The following is a 22,765-nucleotide window of genomic DNA, read 5'->3' as shown; positions in this document are numbered from 1 at the left end:
CCGAAGGTTAAGAATTATTTGTGTTTTGTTTCTTTAATTTTTCCTTAAATTCATAATTCAGTTTTATCAGTATTATTGCTTTAAAATTAAGTAATTTTACATAGATAATATTTATATTGAATAAAGTTCAGTTTCAGTATTAATCGAATTGGGCGCCTTTATTTTCTTTTTTTAACATGTTTTAATGCTGTCTTTTTTTTTTAATGCCGTCATATAGTCTCGACAGTAACTGTTCGCCAAATCTTACCTACATTGCCTACGCGCATTTTTCTGTTAACAGACCTTCTGTATTTCGGTAGTCGTGGATAAACAGAGGAAAACTGGTGATATTTTAGAGTTTCCCTTTTCTTAAATTAATCTACCCAATTATTTAATGAACAGAAGGGGGGTATATTCATAACTTTTCCAAAGGTGTGTTTATTTAATTGCTTCTTAGAAAGGTTAGAACATGGAATCAGTTTATAGTGTGGAGAATCGAGCTCATGCAACAGGGAGACACTTTGGATATGCAAAATTTGCATTCACCAATGGGGGCGACTGACAATAATAAACCAATCAGTCTCAACCCCAGATGGAAAAGGTAATGCCTGGGAGAATAACATCATAGGACCGAAGGTTTGTACACTCCGATCCCAGCTGAAAGAGTTGTGGCCATTCATAAGTCATAGAACCCGGAGCCGGCGTCTACACTAATTCTATCAACTGCAACAGTGCAACACTAGTGCAACTGTAGTGTTTTGTTGTATTTGTGTGTGTTGCGTTGCACTGCAACAAATACAACAAAACACTAGTTTTTTTAGTCACTGTTAAAATATATATATATATATATATATATATATATATATATATATATATATATCATACACCGGGTTACACTGTATAAACTTGTTTTTATTAGTATTATTATTGAAATTAAAACAAGAAATTATTAGTTAAAGATTTGTTAAATTTTTAAAATTGCCATGGAAAAAAAAAAAGAAAAAGAAAAGGGAATAAAGTGTCCGTTCGCCGGTGGGGAAAATAGGTCATATATACAAGGAATTATGGGAAGGCACCATATTTGAAAATGTCTAGCGAGGAGGATATATACGAGGTAAGTGATGTTTATAATTAATATTAATGCGTTATTTACCGATTATGAAGTCGTCAAAACTATATATTTCAATAGATAAACTCTCGCGGTGTCTGTAGGTACTTCGAACTGTAAGAAAGCGCCTTTGTTTAACGCATAAAATACCGTTTACATGAGTCGCGGTTGTAGATGTCAACACTGAATTCCACGCCGGGGTTTACAATTCTCTTTAACCATGTGCCCAGCTAGAGGAAATTAAGTGTCTACAAAGTCGGGGATTGCTTTGTTTCTATTTCCGCTTGTATATCGATCCCCAACTATTTGGCCAGTCTTATATTTTTATGCACTTTAAGGTAGAGCATTTAATTCCCTTTTTCTCTTTTTGTTATTTACATTTTTCGTTCGTGATTATTTTTATCCGCCTTTTATGTTCTATCTTAATTATCTTTAAATGTATGATTTAAGTAAAATGAAGCCAGTTACATAAAAATAAAGAATTTCTTATTTTGCTTTGTTTCTTTGACCTGATCTATATCGAAAACATGACTAGCTGTAACAACTCGGTATTGACCGGGAGTCTTTACTTTCGTTTTTATTATTTTTTTAGACAGAAGTAAAATGGAAATATTTTTCGTATTTATGCCGAATACGCACCATGCTGAAATGTTATTTAGAAACCCATTTGTAACACGAGAGGGGTAGAGCGTTCGTTTTGTAACTTCTGTACTTAACAATTTAATAAACAAAAGATACCGTAAAAATTGAATTTGACTTGAATATCCGGTGCTAGTGCACTTATTTATCCGTGCTATTTTTTTTTCTTTTTTTACAATTGTAAGGTTAAAGTATAGAATAGTTACAAAACACCCCCCATGTTAAGAACGGCTTTTTAAATAACGTTATTTCAGCACCGATCAACTGCACTAGTACCTTAAATTAAGTTAAAGTACAGAATACCTACAAAACACCCTCTCCATGTTAAGAATGGCTTTCTAAATGTTAATTCAACACGGATCAGTAAGTGCACTCACTAGTACCGAAAAGCCTATATATTAATATAAAGTACGGTCCGCATTCTGCATTTATTTTTTAATTCATTTTATTTTAAGGTGCTTCTTCACTGCTTAGTGCTGCTTCTGTACCGTGATCATTTTTTAAATGTTTAGAAAGTTCTTAACATGGGTGTTTTGTAACTATTCTGTACTTTCACCTAACAATTTGATAAAGACCTCGAAAAACTTGAATTTAGCTTAAGTACTCTATAAAAAAAAATAGCGCGGTACAATAAAGGGCGTAAGTACCATTTTTAAGTCAATGTTTACTATCAGTAAGTTTGGTCTAAATCGATTGTTCTAATTTCTCAAATCTTTGTATCAAATAACGATATTAGACAAGTTCTCGTGCGCGTTTCTCGCCTATTCGTAACTCTGCGATAACTAGCATTTATTCGTTTAAAAAGAACTTAAGTCGGTAATAATGGGGGGGGGTCTCGTAAATAATGTAGGCTTCCCTGTGGTTAGAATTTGGGGGTTTGTATTACTGTACACATAGATTCGAAAAAGTTGTCACAAAATAAATATATAACAAATGTTATCAAAGGCAAGATAAGTTACTTTTCTACCAAACTGGATGTTTTTTGTATTATTTAATGTAACATGTTTATTTAGCTCGAAAACAGTGTTTACAGATGTATTGGAAAATTAAAAATGGCGGCTGACTCTCTCTTTGACATGGTAAGTTTGGGAAAAGGAGTTAAAAATAAAAAACTAGACAAAAAATTCACCAAATATGTCAGCCTATGTCACGATAACATATATTGAGCAAGTTTCTAACAGTATTGTCTCGTTTTATTTTTAACTCCTTTTCCCAAACTTACCGTGTCAAGGAGAGTCGGGCGCCATTTTTAACTTTCCAATACATCGGTAAAAACTTTTTTCGAGCTGAATAAACATGTTACGTTAAATAAAAACCCTAAAAACATCCAGTTAGATGGAAAAGTAACTTATCTTGCCTTTGATAACATTTATTTATATATTTGTTGACAACTTTTTCGGATCTGTGTACAGTAATACAAACCCATCCAATCAGTAATTCTAAGTATCGATTGGAAGTCATAAAATCGATCGTTTTAATTTAAAAAAAAAAAAAAAAAAAAAAAAGCCGAACTAACAGAAAGGGTAGGTTGAAAACTTTGACTTGTCACCGCTACGAAAAAACACTAAACTAATTGTGAAAAAATATCTGCCACATTTGGGAGTTAAGTTGAGATGACAACAGCTTTCAAAATGTATGAGCTTTCTTTCTGTTCATTCGGATTTTTTTTTTTTTTTTTTTTTTTTTTTTAAGGGGGTGGTGTTACCACTCAGACTTGGGGTTAGTTGTAAGGTTATGTGATCTTAAGTTGCTGATGGAGTGTTTTGTCTAGTTGACCGTAGACGGCAACATAGTCATAAAATGCAGAAAAGTACTTCTGCAGTTTATGAACCATACTTAAAATAACGTTTGAGACTCCATTCTTAAAGATAGGGAAGGATGCTTTAACTATTCTGTATTTTTACCTCACAATTTAATAGACACGATACCGTAAAAAATTGAGTTCAATTTGAAGATCCTCTTTAAACAATAACACGGCCCGTAAACTGGAGAAGTATCAAAATAAATAATCTCAATAAGTATAACAAGGGAGCACAAGTTATTTGCACGGTTTAATTTCAAAAGACAACTTTGACTTGTCACGGCTACGAAAAACAGATTAATCTCTATGAAATGGTCGCCTCATTTTTATTTCTCACTAAATGTTTGTTATTTTACCGCTCGTATAAATGGTTATGGTAATATGTAGCTGCAAACTGATTGATTAGCCTCTTTCTTTATTTACTTCCTTCCCCTCGGAGGAAGGTGGTGGAAAGTGAAACCAGCGCCCCTAAAGGATCCCTTTGATCATATAAAAATTGCGTGCGCCACCCCGTCGGCATTCCCCGGTAGGAGTGCTTTGCTTCGGCAGTAAGCAATAAGCATACTTCATCCGAAAGACGAAACAACCTGAGAGGGTGGACCTCCTGGAACTACCCATAACCATACCTCAACCCGACAGATGCAAGGTCATCCGCAAACTCACAAATAGTCAAGACTGTCCGACTGTGTTAAGAACATATCCTCAACAACTAAATATAATCTACTCCAGCTGTGCCTGCAAACCATCGTTATATGGTTTGTTCATTTTCGCGCCATTTTAAAAATACTCTCGTTAATATATTAATGGATTGTGATGTCAGTCACGTAATTATTTTATTCTTTTAACTAAAGTTAATAATTTCCTATTTAAGAGTATGAACCATTTTCGTACTTGTAATGAATAGGTATCCAGAGAATTGCTATTGCAAAGTTGGCGAATCCTAAAGCGGTTTTGAACTATTCCGGAGTCTGAAGGCATAATAAAAAGGCGCAATTACCAGAGTTCAACGGACTACATTTATTAAGAGAACACAAGATATTTATTTCGCTCTCATAGTGGGAGAAATAAATGACGCAGGGGTCAGAAAGTCGGATTGAAAAGTCAGCGACCCCCCCCCCCCAAGGAGGAGCACTCTAACCTATAAAAATGCTTGGGCAGCCCCAGCTCCAGCCCGTATTTCCCTCATGCGATTAATATTAAATTAAATTCTTAAAGAGAAGGCAAGGTCTGGGAGGGTGGACCTAGAACTGCTCAGGACCATCATTACACCACAATCAACTAGGATTGTCTAGACTTTTAGTGCAGAGACCATTTCGTATTCCATAGAAACCTGCATATTTTATTTTTATTTTTGCAAGGAGAATGGCCTTCGATGGGAGGATTTTTCTACGAAATATCTAAGAAATAAGTTTTGCAAACGGCAGGTTAGAGCAAAAAACCATTAACAAATTTATCTATAGATAGCTAGTTTGCCGAAGGTTTACCTTTATTGTCAAGCTTCTGAAAAACATTTTCCCTCTGAATGTATGGACTCTTTTACCCCGTGTTCCTGCAGAGCCATAGACTATGCTCTGAGTATACTAGTTTGTACTTGTTCACGTCCCAACATCCTATTTGCATTGCCTCCGTCCATACCTTTTTCTAATAAGGCCTGGTCTGTAGAGGTTATACAAGTAAGATGAGTTACAATAATTTTTATTTTTGTACCTTTTCTCCACGTTAAAAAACGACCCTGGTGTCTAACTCTGTCCCGTGGGGAGGCATAGTAAATAGGTACAATCATTTAAATTTTTGTTACATGATCGCTTGATTTGTGCATCGTTATTGGCAGTGCTTAAAAGTGGGGCAAAAGTATGGTCAGAGCGAGATTTTTTTTTTTTTTTTTTTTCTTCACACAATTCCTTTCCCTCTTCTGAGCAAAGAAATATTTTTATATTCATTGCAAAGAACAGTTTGGGTTCTGGCATATTTGAGCAATATCCAATTTCTAAAATCGGAAAATTGAAATCGCGTTTTATTGTAAACTAGATTTAAAAAAATAAAAATAAAACTTTATTTGAAATTCCAAGGTGCTTTTAGTTTTCTTTAAAAATTTAAAAAGCGTATAGTAATTTCAGGTGACTTTTCTTTCAGTTTACGTGATATTTATTGTAAACGCTGTAATCTCAATTTTTCGAAGCCAGAAATTGGGTACTACTAAAATACACCAGTACTTAAAAAATAGCCTCTAAAATATAAAACCTCCGATACTAATGCAGTTTAACATCCACAACCAAAATGTTTTAATTTTAGGAGACTTCTGTTAGAGCAACGTAATAGTTGACAAAGACCCTTACTACCACCACATGTTAAGAATGGCTTTATAAATTTGTTCTGGAGTGTTAAACGGCACAAGGATGGCTTTCAATTGGCAGTAATGCCGAAACCTTTTTTTTTTTTTTTTTCCACTTAAATAATTTACGTGACTGAAATAGGAAAGGAATTTGTCGAGTTTAACATTACAGTAACTAGAAAATCTGTCCTTATCAGTAAACACTCAGAAATTGTAAAATGACTCCAAAAGGTGGTAACACTCTTTAGCAACCTTGACAGGAACTAATTCACTTTATTTTTAGAATAACCAAAACAATATCTTTCCTGTGAAATATGTCAGATTAATAAAGAAAAGGAAGTGTGCGGTTTGTTACTTTATTTTCAACGCAGTTGGTGTTGGATACCGTTCTGCTATATTAAACACCACATTTTCGCATGTTACTGTTGCAACCGAGATTCCTGATGGGCAAATAGCGCATTTTTTGGTGCTTGTTAATATAGTCGAGAGATCGATTTTTTTTTTTTTTTTTTTTTTGTGGTTTTAAACAAAAACAATAGTCATGTCGAAAATAGTAATATATCCAAAAATTCCGAAAATTCGTCTAGTAGAAAATTTATAATTAAAAAGTAATTTTTACGGAAAATTGCGCATTTTTCCTAGATGTGAACATGAAGATTGCGAATGCAGGTGACATGCTTATCTCTTTTTCGCAACTGTAATAACCTATTTTTTTGCAAGGTGGTCACCACTTATCAAGGCCCGGAAGCCACTCGGGGATAAGGGTTATTGTGTGTACAGTACGTTAGTGTTGAGATTTGAAGTGTCTTGTGGTTCATCAGGAATTTGTTAGACTTGAAGATATCCAGGTTGTAGTCAGGTGGGAAACAGGCAGATTGAACGGTTCCACAGGCATGCAAACCAGTGCACTTCTAAGAAAGAAGCTTTTTTCATGGAATCTACGTTTTGGTTTTGGCACAAATAAAGAGTGGGGAAAATTTTTGACAGTGGTTTCAGCTAGACTGGTTTTTCCGTGAAAGATTGGCGAGGGGGGGACCAGAGATTGGAGCTCAGACGAGCACTTGCCATGGAAATAATAAAACAAAGACAGGCTTGCAATATCTCTCCTGTGGGAGAGAGGTTGCAGGGAAGAGAAAAGGACATCCTCCACTAAGCCTATTTTGTACTCTGTCAAGGCAGGATAGGTTGTTTTTAGCAGCTCCTACCCAGATGTGGCAACAGTACTCCATTCTTGGATGTATTTGGCTTTTATATAGATAGAGAATTGCATCAGCAGTGACATATCTTCACCTACTGTACCACGCGCTCGAGATCAGGGGAGAGAGAATCAGAACTTTGTCATTTACGGCCTTTGATGTGTTGCCATAGATGGTAGTGTCATTAGCATAGATGTCAACGAATGATTTAAGTATGTGTTTTGGGAGATCATTGATTTTGTTTTAGATAATAGCGGTCTTTGGTAAAAATTTTACTTTAAGGCCTGTCTTAAGTTCGCATGGAATTTTTTTTTTTTTTTTTTTTTTATTTCGGTGTACTTAAAAAGAATATAACCGTTCCCGTCGCAAATTTACTGTTTGCATGGTATTAACCCCTGAACCCTGGAACTATTTTCGCCATTTCACTGCCTTCGTTTATGCACACACAAGTGGTTTCTTACTGAAATGTAGGTTCACGAGCACGCGCGTTGTCACGTGGCACTTCACAATGCGCATGAATGCGTGGACATTTTAAATCACAAATACTTTTCATAAAATAAGTTTTCACCTCAATAGTAAAAATGTCAGTACGAGCGGTTTATAAGAACATGTTTTTCGTTTATTTATTTTTTGAGGAGGTGTATTCAATTATAGAACTTGTATAGCTTAACGCTTCTGCAGTTCAATTACCCGTTTTTCCATAAGTAACGCGAACCCGCCGACATTTATCGAGCAGAGTACCGTTTGGCGTTTAACTTTTCACAAAAACTCGTGTTTACATTGAGAGGGGGGGGGGCAGTTTTGTGGTAACGAAAAACAAGTGTTTTTGTAAACGGCTCGTGAAAATTGATTTTTTTTTTTATATCAATTAAAAAGTATTAAAAACTACGTAAGACAAAAAAATAAACCACACTCTTTAAAAAAAAAATCTTATTTGTAATGCCCGCTAAAGATTCCTCTGTTATATGACAAGTCACTTTACTATACTCGTACGCATCCTGTAAGAAAACAAGATAAATTTTTACGACGTGCCCTAGCGTATTTATTATAAACACCAAACCTCCCAAAGATAAGAACGGTTTTCGGAATACCCCCCCCCCCCTCAACCTCAAAAGCCGTTCTTAACCTGGGGTGATTGGAGGTATTTATACTACGCTGGCTGGGGAAGGTCGTAAAAAAATACCGAAAACACTACCGCGTAGCGTAATCGAAGGCAGTGAAATGGCGGAAAATAGTCCTAGGGTTTGAGTTCATACCATGCAAATGTCGCAAACAGTAAATTTGCAACGGAAAAATTATATTCTTTTTTAAGCAGACCGAAATCTACAAAAACAGGTTTTTCTATACGAACGTGAGACGGGCCTTTTAAACTAAAATACCGGTTTTTTTTTTGTTTTGGGTTTTTTTTTACTAATAACGCAATAGCACTTGTTCTATTCAATGAATTTTCGTAATTTTTAGATATATTACTATTTTCGACATTACAATTAAGTAAATTAAGTACTGTTTTTGCTTAAAACCACATAATTAAAAAGATCGATCCGTCGACTATCTTAACAAGCACATAATTTTTATACTGGATGTGTAGATAAGATTTTTTTCTAGCGATATAAAATAGTTTCTACTCCTTATTTCTAGTGAACCTTGCGTTTTTTACTTTCGACAGCCTCGTAACTATTGCTTTTCTTATTTTGTCCTCATTTTTATGAGCGATGCATGCTTCTGACAAAGGGGAAGAATTGCTGCTTTCTGAGTTGGATCATCTAACAGTTGGCTAGTTTCTTTTTACCTTGAAGTTTTATTTAATCGAAAATTAAACAAAATACTGACAGAACCACATCCAATAAATGCGAAAATGTAATGTTCTATCAGTATTGTTTAATTTTCGATTTTTGAGCTAATATCAAGGCTTGATGATAGCTCTGAGACAACCATTTTATTTTTGTTATAACTCGACCGGCTTTTATGTTACTTGTATTTTTAAGTAATAAAAAGCACTTTAAAATAAGTAATTTAGCTTGCCTTTGATAACATTTGTGTATTTATCCCCACTTTTTTTTATTTATTATTTTATAAAATCACTATAAAATAATAAATTTATATTTGAATTTTTAAAAGATGATTTTCTATGCAATTAACCAAGACTACGTGTATATTTTGCTTTTAATTAATAAACCTTGATTTGTTTGACCCCATAACTTGAACGTTATTTCAATAAAAAAATAAGTTTAAGTAATGCCAGAACACATTTCCTCTAAATTTACATGACTAAAATAGGAATTCATCCAATTCATTAGGTACCTCCAACGCGCACCAGTTTTAATCCCCACTGTATGTCACACGATGTAACTGTAATTTAATATTATCATCCTACCATTTAAAAGAAGCTTCAAATAAACTGCTTAGCATACAAAAATAATGAAAATTTGAGACAAAAATAGGGTTTACATTGGCGACACTTTAAAACAACGTTCCTATGTAGTGACGTTTTTGAAGCCGTAGACGTACTCATGTTTTAAAAATCTAGAAAAAAAATCAAATAATCGTCATATTTTCCTGAAATTTTCGATATTTATTCATTATTAAATAAACTTGCATAATAAAAGTAGGGGATCAAGTAAAGATTAGATACCCCGTAGCAGAAGACAAAGATTGCCGAACATTTCAAGTGACACCGGTTGTTCGACCTTGACATTGCCGTTGGTTGTTTGTAAACACATCAAATAGCAGACGTGCTCGAATGTTCGCGAGCAAGACTTTTAAAAAATATATTTACAAAACTTTTAAAGATTTAAAAGGAAACATATTTACAAAACATTTTCTTCAATCTACACATATGTGTGTGTGTGTGTGTAACGTGTCTGTGTACATTTTCCAATGCAATAACTCTGTCAATTTTCAGTCTACAGACTCGAAATTTGATATACAGGGTACTGAGATTTGTGAAAATCTTTAATCCATTTTCGGCCAGAAATTTGTTAAGAGGTCAAAGTTCAACGATTTGACTTTTGAGAATTCTACCAAACTCCTCCGCCAATTTTGGGTCTAAACACTTGAAATTTTAGGTTCCTTGGATCTAACTTAATAACTTGATTTGAGCCCAAAAAAATTAATCTTAAGGGGTCAAAGTGGTTAAAAAAAAAAATTGACCGCTTTTTTTTTTTTTTTTTTTTCTCAACATACACCTCCAAACACCCGGGCAGCTAGTATTAAATATTTACAAAATTTTTAAGGATTAAAAAAACAACTTTTTTCTATTTACGCGAAACTTTTTAATGTAAGCAATAAAACGAACGCATTTAAATAAATGGGTCTTTCTGAGTGCGTTTCTTTTTATATATATATATATATATATATATATATATATATTTACAGAACTTTTTAATAAAACTATTGATAATAATAATAATGATAAATAAATAAACGGTAAATTTTTACGACGTGCCCCAACATATTATAAACACTCCAACCTCCCTATGTTAAGAACAGCTTTCGGAATAAACACCCCACCCTCAAAAGCTGTTCTTAACATTGTAGGGGTGTTTATACTACGCTGGGGCAGGTCATAAAGTAATACTAAATAAAATAAACCGACGTTATAACTGAGAATTTTGGATAATGTCAATTAAAAAATACATAATTAAAAAAAAAATTATTATAATCAAACTTTTTAATGGCAGAAACAGTTATAAAATAACTGATGTTTGGATTTTTGCGACCAAGATTAATTTTTATGTATAGTGTTTTTTTTGTTTTTGTTTTTGTTTTTTTTTTAATGCATTTTTAATACAATTCAATATTTATTTAAAGTGTGATGTATGTAGGTGGTCAGTGGAGAAATCCTAAACAGAGGCAATTTTTATGCATAATAAAATCACAAATATAAAAAGATTTTTTTAAATATATTTTAGTCACATCTTTTATAACTTATTTTTATAAAGATGAAGTGTATCACAAGATACAAATCCGTAATCATTTTTATTTAAAAAAAAAAAAAAAAAAAAAAACCCAAAAAACTTGCTATTTGCTTACTTCTCCATAAAGAGAAATTAAGTACAAGTTTAGCGCCCTAAATTTTCAGTTTCTAATGTTTTGTAATTAATATAGTTCTTTTTTTTTTATTTTTTTATTATAATTATTAGTTTTATTAAAGGTGTAAATATATTAAAAAAAACGCACTCGGAAAGACACCCATTTATTTTAATATATTTTAAATTTATGTTCGTTTTGTTACTTACACAAAAAGTTTTGTGTAAATAGAAAAGTTTTTTTTTGTTTTTTTTTTTTAAATCCTTAAGTTTTGTAAATATCTAATATCAAAGAAAATGTTTTGTATTTTTTGTATCACGGTTTTGAAGACTCGGAAATTCATAGGTACAAGCATTAATAGTGAACAACTAATAGGGGGACATAGTTTTGAAAGCCGGTTTATTATAATTTTTATTGCTTCAGATTACTTTTTGATTATTTGATATGTACGTGTAAAATGAATAATGTATAAACATTTTGACACCTTTCTGTATTTAAAAATTCACCAAAAATCAGGAAATTAACCAATTTTAATGAAATTTTCAGTATTATCAAATACTACCTCCGGTCGGAAATAGTTGGTGCACAAAAATGTTCAGTTTGGTCGGAAATACTTGGTGCCTACAAGTTTCAAGTTTTATAAGGCAGTACTTTTGAAAGGAAATACAGGTTAACCAAATAATTATACTTAATTTACAATTGATTGTACATACATTCTTACAATGTAGGATTAAATAAATATACAAAAAATAATGCAAAAAGCTAAAACATCTATTTATTCAATTGTGTTAATTTACTTTTCAATTCTTCTGATATCAAAATTGAAGTGGGAAGTTTTCCTTTTCTTTTTATCTGTTCTTTTGACATATGATGAAGCTTGTAATTGTTGCCATCATCAGCCAAAATTATTTGTTCCATTGTTTCCTGCAATGTCAAGGAAATGTTGTTCAACTTTGATTTTTCTAATTCTTGGAAGCTGTTTTCAACTGCTTAAGTTAATTCAATATTCTTTAGAGCCTTTTGGTGTTGAATGGATTGAAGTAACCTAGGTCCATTGGATGTACATGTGGCTTAGCATTGTTTTGTTGAATTATAATTCGTTGTGCAATGGATCCACTTGGCCATTTGTTCCGTGTGGAAACAAGGACCTTTTCAACACGGAATTCACGAATCTGAATTTTCGTGATTGTATCCATGACTTTAGTTACCATTGTTCCAGGAGGTATGTTTCTGCTGTTACATTTAGCCACCTCTTGTTTGACAAATGGCCAAATTCCAATCTTCCCGTCAAAGTAACATTTGCGATGTGGATCCCAACGGGGTGGAGCCACGGCAGCAAGAAACATTACCTTTGTAATTAAACGCTTGCTTTTAGTGGTTCTTAAAGGATCATGTTCGTCTTTGCCTAAATAAAATTTCCTTGCATTTTGTGTCATGTAAATCCATTTCTCCTTGATATATATGACATCAAACATTTCTCTAAAAGTTCCTCGATTTAAATCCAACTGCGAATGGCAAAAATCAATGCGACATTGTTTTCTATCGTGAGAACCGGTTTTACAGCATTTGAATGTGCTCAAATTTCGCTATCTTTCATCCTTGCAATCAACGTTGTCTTAGGTATTCCACATGCTTGAGCAGTAGACCTCAAAGTTGTTCTTTTTCTCAAGGGAATGGTGTTTATTTTTGCCAACTGTGAACTATAGTCCTTCTTTTTTCGGCCAGAGAAACTTACAGCTCAAAGAATCCATTGGCACAGATATATCGGACGAACTGTCTAGTGCTCGTGACCAAATTCTGCCTACAGTATTTCTTCCTATACCGAATTTTGTGCATGCAAAAACGACCAGTGAAAACAATACGGAATACAGACCCGATTACCCCCTAAAAAGAAAATCGTAAAGCTTTGTTTGGTACTCTAGTGCACATTAACAATTATCCTTAGATTGTAAATGTTGGTTGACGAAATATTAAGATAGCATATTAAAAAAAAAAAAAAGAAATTAATAAAATATTGGAAAAGAGCAAATTCCAAGCAAAATGTAAAAAAAGACCAAACTACTTAAAAAGGGCTAAATTTGCAAAATTTATCTTTTAAAACGTTGAGTGGTTCTAAAATGGGTGATCGACTTACTAGAATCCTAGTAATTAAATTTAGACGATTGTTAATAATTTCTAAAAGAAACGGATGAAAAAGTGAAATAACTGTTAATGAAAACTTAATCGATCAGCATAGTTTTGAAGATTTTAAAGGCTTGTTTTATATCTCCAAAGCTGTGAAAAACAACCTCTTTACCATGTAGAGAACCACGAGTTTGGAATATTTGATATAGTGTAAAGTATTTGGAAATAGAACTTCTAACTTTTTTTTTTTTTTTTTTTTTTTTTTTTTTTGAAGAGATCAAAGGGCTCCTCCCTGGGGCTAACACTTGATTCTATTAGTTTAAATTTATATCCGAGGGCTCTTTTAAGAATAGACACTGTTCCCTTTATAGCTGCTATCTGTATTTCCTTACAGCTTGGTTTTCCAGGGATTACTTCTAAGTATTTTTGAAGGTTCTTTTCTATTAGGCCAGTTGCTCCTGTCACAACTGGTATAATGTTTATTTCTTTCAGAGACCATGTTGTCTTTTAGATCATTTTTTAGGTCCTGATATTTTGTTATCTTTTCCTGTTCTGCTCTATTCAGGCCAAAGTCGTTTGGACCTGTGACGTCGATAATGAGTGCAGTCCTTTCGGGCTTGTTCCATATTACTATATCTGGCTTGATGGCCTTGTCTTTATGTAGAACACTGTCACTTTTCCATTTGATGTTATCGGTGGTGGTTCATGTTCCCAGATGTTCGACGACCTATCTAGTTGCATCTCTCCACAGATCTTCCAATGTAAGTATCTACATACTTTGTTGTGGCGAGCAGTGTAATGACCATCGGCTAGAAGGATCTTGCATCCAGACATTAGGTGGCTTGGGCTTTCAACAGCTGAGTGACAGAATCTGCATTGGTTGGTTTTTTGTAGACCAGCCATTTTCTTAAATCCATTTGTGAGTAAGCCTTGGTCTTGTGCAGCTATAATTAATCGTTCTTCATCAAATGGAAATTTGTCACTTTTAAGCCATTGTAGTGAGGCCTCCTTGTCAATGTAGCTCTGGTTCAGTTCCTCCATGAACCTGCCTGCTCTCTTATGTTGTTGCCATCCTTCTAGTCTTGTCTTCAGTTCCCTTTTTGTATACTCCTTTCTCTTTCGGGCGATTAGGGTTGCGGGGTTGTCATATTCTTCTATTGTATTGTCCAGTGTGTTACCACTGAAATTTTCACCGAGCTTTGTAGTTGACGTCTGCTGGGGCAAACATTTGGTGTGATGTTCATTCACCATTTTTATTTTGGGGTCAAAAGAACATTTGATATATTGGCCTATGCTTACCACTGAAGCTCGGTATGCATGGTTTATTTCAGTGAGGCCTAAACCACCTTCTCTCCGTGGTAAGTACAGCCTGTCCATGCACTGATGTTTATAAATGACTTTATGAAGGGCCAGCATTTTCCGAGTTTTTACGTCAAGGCTATTGATGCAGTTTTGTGGCCAATTGATTATACCAAATCCATAAGAGACAATGGGTATTGCCAATTGATTGATGGCAGTAATTTTGTTTTTTGGTGATAGTTCTGATGAGAGAATATTTTTAAGTCGCTTGAAGTATTCTCCCTGCACTTTTTCTCTTATCTTTCCATGTTCAAGTGTCTCATTCTCCTCTACTCCCAGGTATTTATAGACAGCATTTTCTTAAAGGTCTTCAATAGAGCCATTGTCAAGATTAAGATGTTCTGATGCTGTCTTTCTTCCTTCCTTTATGGTGCACTTAGCACATTTGTCGAATCCAAACTCCATGCAGATGTTCTCTGTATAATTTTTAACAATGCCTATCAGAGACAAGTTGTTTCTTGGATTCTGCATAGTTTCAAGTCGTCCATAAAGAGTAGATGGTTTACTCTTTTATTTTCTTCCTTCTTTCTCCCCATGCTGAGATTGTATCCAGCATTGGATTGCTTAAGTAGCTTACCTAGTGGATCCATTGTGAGGCAGAAAAGGAGCGGTGAAAGGCTGTCTCCCTGGAATATTCCTCGCTTGATCTTTGTTTGGGGTCTGTATCTTTCCTTCCGTGTGCTGTAACGTAATTGATGTGCACCATCTGGCCATTTGTTTTTGAAGGAATGATGTAATATCAGTGTGCATATTGTACAACTCCAAACAGCGTAGTATCCAGGAATGAGGTATACTGTCAAAGGCCTTTTTGTAATCAATCCAGGCCATTGACAGATTTCTTTGTCTTCTTCTGCAGTCTTCTAATATGGTTCTGTTTACAAGGAGTTTGTCTTTTGTGCCTAGTTTTTTCCTCGTACACCTCCTCTGCTCACTTTCAAGGTAATCACCAGCAATCAGATGGTCGTATGTTGCATCAGAAATTATCCCTGTTAGGAGCTTGTAAGTTGTGAGGCAGCAGATTGGTCTATATTTACTAGCCATGTGGGTGTCCTCATTTTTGGGAATAAGTGATGTACCGCCTACAGTAAGCCACTCAGGTGGCTCTTCATCTCCACTGAATGATTCTATTGAATGCCTTGGCATAGTGATGAAGTGCGCTCAGTTTTTTCAGCCAGAAATTTGGTATTTGGTCTATTCCTGGGGTCTTGAAATTACTGCATTTCCTGTAGACTACATCCTTGGTAATTTTTAGAGCTGGCATCTTTTCTTTCTCCTTGTTTTCCTCTTTGATGGTATTTATCCAGTTGTTTTCTTTATGTACTTTAGTGTCCTCATAGAGTGACCTCCAGAAGTTTTCAACTTCTTGTGTTGGTGGGGAGCTAACCTTATTTCTTTAACAATTCTTGGGTTTGTTGCAAAAAGTTTATTTATCCTTTTTGCTTCAAAGTTTTTGGTTTTATTTTTTATTTGCGCAGCTAACCAGTTTTACTATATATGTCAAATTAAATTTGCAATAATTCATAAGTTGTAGTTGTCTAATTCTCAATTTTTCACTTGTTAAATATATGACAAATGTCTTCTTTTTTTTTTTTTTTTTTTTTTTTTTTTTAAACCTTGTAAATTAATGATAGAAAATCAGCTAAAACGAACACGTAAAATGTTCCAGATTGATAAAGTAATTTTTTTTTCCACCTGCTTTTTTTTCCACAAGTTGAATTTGATTTATTGTATCTTTCCCACGCATTTAAAAAAAATTTTTATTTTTTATTTTTTTAAGCCAAAAACACCCAAAGACCTTTACTTTCATTTATTTCGGATGGATGATATGAGTAAAGTGTAAAAAGATCTTCAGACTTGCTCCAGGTTATTATGCAATCATGAAAATGCAGTTCGGAGTAGATAATTATAATTTTCAACAATAGATGTTCTGTAAAGATGCATTTTTATAGAGTTGTGACTTTTAGCGGAAAGGAATCTGTTTTGACAAAATCTGACTTACAGTATTAACATTTCAACTTTCCTCTGGCAAACCTAGATCTGTTATGACATTTGGAAATGGTTTTCTGTTCTGCTTGCATAAAGTTGTTCAACCTCTTTGTACAGCTGGCAATTCTACTTTATTAGCTTAGAACCAAATTTCAATTATCACAATATCAGAATGTTGAGTGTAATGCTAGTGGTATAATGAGGAAAATTCAGATAACACTATAGTAAATAATCTTATACATTGCATGCCATTTGGTTTTCAGAAAGTTTCATTGGACCCAATTTTATTTGCAAAAGTCTCATTTTTTAATTGGACAAATGAAAGTGAAATAAATACAGCTAAGTATTTAAAAAAAAACAAAAAAAAAAAAACAAATGTCCGAGCAAAACAAGGAGGGGGAATAAGTGAGCTGAGTGAATAATTCGATGACAGTACAAAATACAAGAGGGGGAAAAACTTGAACAGTAAAATAATAAGCTTCTATTTATCTCCGTCACACAGTGAAAGATGTGACACATGGTTGGAAAGTAGGATTTAAAATAGGTGCCCTAAAGGAAGGGAACTTAGAAACAAGAATTGCCTGTGCAACTCTGTTGGCATTTCTCAGTATAGGTACCTCAGAAATATATAGTAACCTCTTCAAAAATGGCGAGAAGGTAAAGCCTGATCGGAGGGGGGGGGCTAAAACTGTACTGGACCATACATCAGACTGACGGAACAAGCTATCTTCAAAAATGGCCTAGATTGCCGATTTGAAATGAAATGTATGAATTTTTTTAAATTTTACATTGATAAATGCATAGTTATCGTCAATCATTTTGTATTTTTTAACATTCTAGCTTAACCAATAACTTGCTTTTGATAGGGAAAAGGCCTTAAATTTAAATGCAACCAAATAACTTCTCGAAATTATTGATCCTTATTGAATTTTAACTTTTAGTTTTGCTTATCACTAGTGGAGACATCCTTTTCCTTATCAAAGCAAAAGGGAGATTTAATATCTAAGTGCCAAAGAAGCTTACACTTGCATATTAGGAGTAGAAAAATAAACTAATGGTAAGTAAACTGAAAATTAATTTTAAATAGCGTAAGCAAAGTCGACCCTAGTTATGAGTTCAACCACTTTAAAAAAAATTTTATTAATGCTAAGTGTTTTCATTTCCTCCCCCCCTCATTTATGACTGTCAATTTTACATTAAAAAAAAATTATTTTCATGATGCTATAAAAGTTTAACCTGTCAGAAGTATACATTTTATACTACCAGGTAGCTCTACTAAATATGATGTAAAGACTGAAACAAAAATGTGTAGAGACAATTGGAATCTGAAAAATTAGTGCCTATTTTTCGATGCCAAAAGCGATTGCTTTTATTTTTATTTTTGTTTAAAACTTAATCCCATGAATGAAATGTTGCATCCCTTTGTTCTACAAGCATTTTATAGTAGATGCTCCAAACTACAAGCCCTTGTACCCCTTTGACATAAATACCTCCCACAAACCTGGAGAGATCCCCAGATGCTAGAAAGCCTTTTACTCTAATAGTTTCTTCCCAGAACTGCTATACTTGGAATTTCCTTCCGGGTTTCTGTTTCTCCGACTACTAAATTGCAGGAGTTCAGGTGTAATGTAAACAGACATCTTGCTGCTCAACACCCTACATCGTATCCCTGCAATTTATGCCCCAGATAGTAGTCCCCTATATCAAAGTGGTACCGTGCCTTGTTTGGGGTGAAAATGCAATGAAGAAAAAATTTTCACAGCTCGTATTAATGATGAAATATTTAATATTTGATTTTATAAAGTGCTAGTAAAATCTATAGATCACTTCAAAAGTAAGTTTTATGTTTGCTAAAATATATGCATATAATACATGGGTTTTTATGGTAATCTGAAAAGAAAATTAAAAAAACCCAAAAAACTCAACTACATATTAAGATATTTTAAAAGAATCTGAATCTGTAATTGTATCTGAATTGGTAAAATATTAAAATCATCCCATTTGTATATATAGATATTTTAATCTTAGCTTGCTGCTGCTAGGTATTAAGTTCACATGAAATTTCGTTGAATTGGAAATAAACTTCTATTGGAGGGAGGGGCAATGTTACTCTAGCTTCAGTTCTTGGCTGACTTCAGATTTTTTTTACAAAATTTTTATGAGTTTAAAGCTTATGGTTATTTTTTATTTTTATTTTATTTTTTTGACACTTGTTCATTTTAATCTAATTCCAAAATATCTGATAACAAATGCTGTAAATGATCCGATTTACCTATTTTAATTCACATAGCACAGAATAAAACCCAATTTTAAAAGGTCTTTATTTTTGTAAGATAAAATGACACAACAAACCCATTAGTTGTGTGCATTTTTGAAATCTTTTACTGGGCAATAGAAATGCATTCTCTCTGACGTATTTTTTTTTTTTTTTTCAGATGTTCACGGTAATTTGTCTATTTTGTTTGAGACTGAATGACATTTTATTTTCTGTAAAATGAAAGTCTTAAACTTGGGTTTTAAATTTGAGGGAAAACTGTTTAAATTTAGCTTTAATTTGGGAACAATGGGCTATGCAATTAACGTTAAAAATGGAGAAATTTTAGTTGGAAGCCTGTTGGATTATCTCCTCATCCCTGGGTAATATATTGAAAACCTTTCAGCATCACTGTACAATTAACGTCTAGTGTGTGAATGAGATTGGCTCAAATGTAATCATTTGATATATGGCATTTTCCTTGTGTATATTGAAGTTACAAGATTTGATATATTTAGCCTGTCATGAGTGGATCTTGGTTTGGTGAAGGTCACACTCACATTTCTATGGATTCTATAATTAAAGGTGAAATTTCGATTGATTGCTAAATTTGACAACTCGTCCCTGCATTTATATGTTAATCTTGCCCTTCCCCCTTCATACATCTCTCTCCTACATATATTCATCAAAATTAAATGAGGATAGTGTCTTAGTAGTTTAGTACTCTATAGTATTATGGATCGCTTTGTGCACACACAATTTGAAAAACATTTTCCTCTATGTAAAAAAAAAAAAAAAAATCACCTGTCATCAAAAACTAACCTTAGTTTGAACAAGTGAAGCATGCATGGTCTCCATGAGTTCACGGTGAACAAGGCATAAAAAAAATGACCAAGTTCAGCAGCCCCCCCCCCCCCACACACACACACTTAGCCCCCAGAGTCCCTAGTAAAATACTATCAAAAATGGAGTGTATTTATTAGCCCTAAAAGAGCCCCTGGATCACACCCAAGAGTTATCGGGTCGGTTTTCCTGGAAAATCCGTTCTCTTTTTTTTTTTTTTACTCCTATCATGTTTAATGTTTGTTCAAAATTCCGAGGCATAGTTGAGAAAGTGCGGACAGGCGAATGAACAAGAGCGAATTTACAGGTCCACCCTCCTTGTCGGGAGGGACCAAAAAAAAAATTTAATAACACAAGAGAAAAGGTTAAATTTTGTTTTACATTTAAATTTTATCAAAATAACCAAACAAATTGCAAGTTGAAATTGGAAGTTAATTTCAACATCAGTTTTTGTATTTTAAACTATCTTGTTTGTGATATTTTATATTGCGATGTTTAATCATTTCAAATTCAAGAAATAAAACTAATCCTTTCTGCGTTAAACAGGAAAATGAACAAAGAAATTTTAGTTTAAACCATTAGGTCCCAGGTTATCATCTTTTTCACTATTAAGTTGAAACTGATTGTTAAAAAACTTCTTAGAATGAACAGATTGAAAGAAAGAGTTTATTTAGAAAGCGAAATATTGACTCTCCTATAAATAACACACTATGTACATTTCTAATCTTTTAGAAGCAGAAGGCTCTACATTCAAAATAAAAATCTACACCGAGTAATAAGTAAAGCAGTTCAGTTATAGCGCATTTTTAGTAATAAGTTATTGCAAGATTCATTCATAAGTTAATACATCATCGAACAAATAGAATACAACAAATTTTACAAGAATTAAGGTTCCAGCAACTCTAAGAAGTTTATGAATCTTGTCCTTTATATTTAAAGTAATTATGCAATAAGTAATATTGTGAGATATTCTCTCACCTCGGGTTTTGTCCTTGGCAGCATGAAAGAAAACAATCAGAAGTCACAAAAGGTTCTCCTTTTAAACTTCAACATAGATTTTATTAAAGTAAAAAGATCCAAATTGTAAAAGATGTGCCATCTTTAGCTATCTGCCGTGCTGGTACCACCTGAAAAGAGTAGTAGTTCATGGTTTATCTTCGTAATGCAGGATACAAATACTCCACGCTGTTTGAAGAATAGCTGCAACAGGTCACTGAGTTAAGTGATGCCTTCCAAAGATGAATGCTGCTAGTCCGGCAGTCCTTATGGAGTTGACTGTGGCATACCGTCTGAATGGCAGACAAAGGACAGGTCAAAATGTAGACCTTAATTTCGTCTCTGGGAGACCATAAGTAACGAAGAAAGTCAAAGAGCACAACAGTGTGCGTTGAATATATTTCGCCCAACATGTGAGCATTTTTATTTGCAAATGATAACATTTCACCCTACATTGGGGCATTAATGCGTCTCAATGAGACGCGTTTTGAGACTACAAGCCTCGAGTGACTTTTCGTACATCCATTTGGCCTGTGAGAACTGGCAGGCTGAAAAGATGAATTTAGCACCAAGAATACCCTCAGCAGTTAGTCGATCTGATTGGTTCAAACAAAATCGTGGGCAGTCAAACCGACCAATAAGAAACCTGCTTATTTCTGCAAAATTTCTTACAATATAAACTAAAAATTTGGGGTCTTATTTATATGACAGTGGGACTTAATCGGTAAATAGAGCATCAAAAAAGATGATCCCACTTCCAAATAGTCTAAATTCCATTTGTTATCGACATCAATCGGCAATAAAGCAATCTTCAGTGAAGTTTAAACCCTCTTTAATGTTGACACAAACTCAATGTTATTGTAAAACGAAAGTAGATTCTTAATCTGTTTTCTTATAAGCTTTTCATTAGCTTTGGTGTTGAATCAGGTATAACTTCATGTTTTACTTTTTCAAATCTTTTATGTAGCAGCTTGGATGTGTGTGCAGAAGTTGGAATTTGATGCAGCTTTTATGTAAAAAAGACAAGTCAGTCTTGGTTATAACTAATAAAATTGGTTTTGCTTGATGAGAGGTGTTGAATAAAATAGTAATGACTACAGCAGCTTTTACTATGGTTCATAATTAAAAATGACTTGCTTTGTATAACCATTTTATTTCTTGCTTTGTATAACCATTTTATTTCTTGCTTTGTATAACCATTTTATTTCTTGCTTTGTATAACCATTTTATTTCTTGCTTTGTATAACCATTTTATTTCTTGCTTTGTATAACCATTTTATTTCTTGCTTTGTATAACCATTTTATTTCTTGCTTTGTATAACCATTTTATTTCTTGCTTTGTATAACCATTTTATTTCTTGCTTTGTATAACCATTTTATTTCTTGCTTTGTATAACCATTTTATTTCTTGCTTTGTATAACCATTTTATTTCTTGCTTTGTATAACCATTTTATTTCTTAGACTTTATATAAGTAAAATATTTTTTAAACTATTCAAGAGCATTTTATGCATGAGAATTATTTGGACTACTGTTCTCAGAGTTTTTTCACATTGAGGCTGATGTAACCTTTGACCTTTTTTAAGTGTATTTTGTCAAACTCTGGATTGTGTGTACACACATACACTGAGTATCCTGTTATAAAGGCCCAAAATACATTTTATCGTTTTTCCTAAATTTTCTTATAAAAAGATATTGGAAAATTCAAAGCTACTGAACTTTGGCAGTTTTGAAAAAACGAAAATACTATTTTGAATTTAAGTGTGACAGATGGGCAAAGCCTGTTAGTGATGTCCACCTTATATCTGTTTCAAACCTGTTAGATTTGCATTTTTCTGTATTTCTTATTTGCTCCAAGTCTGTATTTATAAATCCCACATGATCATTGTTTATTATTTGAGATGACTGACCACAGAAGAAATCTTTTTGGTATGAAAATAAATTTAAAAAAAAAAAAATCATTCTTCAGGTATGATAATAACAAGGCCGATAGCCATTAGTCGTGTGCTCTCATGTAATAAATGAATGTAGGATTGACATGAAATTCTTAAAGATAAACTAAAATGACCGAAAAATGGGCTGAAATGACTTAAATAAAAAAAATGACTTAGAATGACTTT

At 33.4% G+C, this 22,765-nt stretch overlaps 1 protein-coding gene across 2 annotated transcripts in view; it reads left to right on the top strand.

The window, feature by feature from the left end:
* The first annotated feature begins 947 nt into the window (after nt 1-947).
* LOC145246725 (uncharacterized) overlaps nt 948-22,765 on the top strand; it is a 44,106-nt gene continuing 22,288 nt past the window's right edge. The window contains exon 1 of one of the 2 annotated variants that reach the window (XM_080108474.1): nt 948-1,093. In XM_080108474.1, the coding sequence (XP_079964600.1) occupies nt 1,067-1,093 (27 nt within the window). In that variant the 5' untranslated portion in view covers nt 948-1,066. Of the gene's footprint in view, nt 1,094-1,398; nt 1,426-22,765 lie in introns of those variants that run through there. The other variant, XM_080108476.1, reaches the window with a different exon arrangement.

The sequence above is a fragment of the Euprymna scolopes genome, chromosome 24 (genome assembly GCF_053919585.1).
Source record: "Euprymna scolopes isolate OS-2025 chromosome 24, ASM5391958v1, whole genome shotgun sequence".
NCBI classification, from domain to species: domain Eukaryota; kingdom Metazoa; phylum Mollusca; class Cephalopoda; order Sepiida; family Sepiolidae; genus Euprymna; species Euprymna scolopes.
The sequence above is the reverse complement of the archived record's forward strand: the minus strand, read 5'-3'. Positions and strand labels throughout refer to the sequence as shown.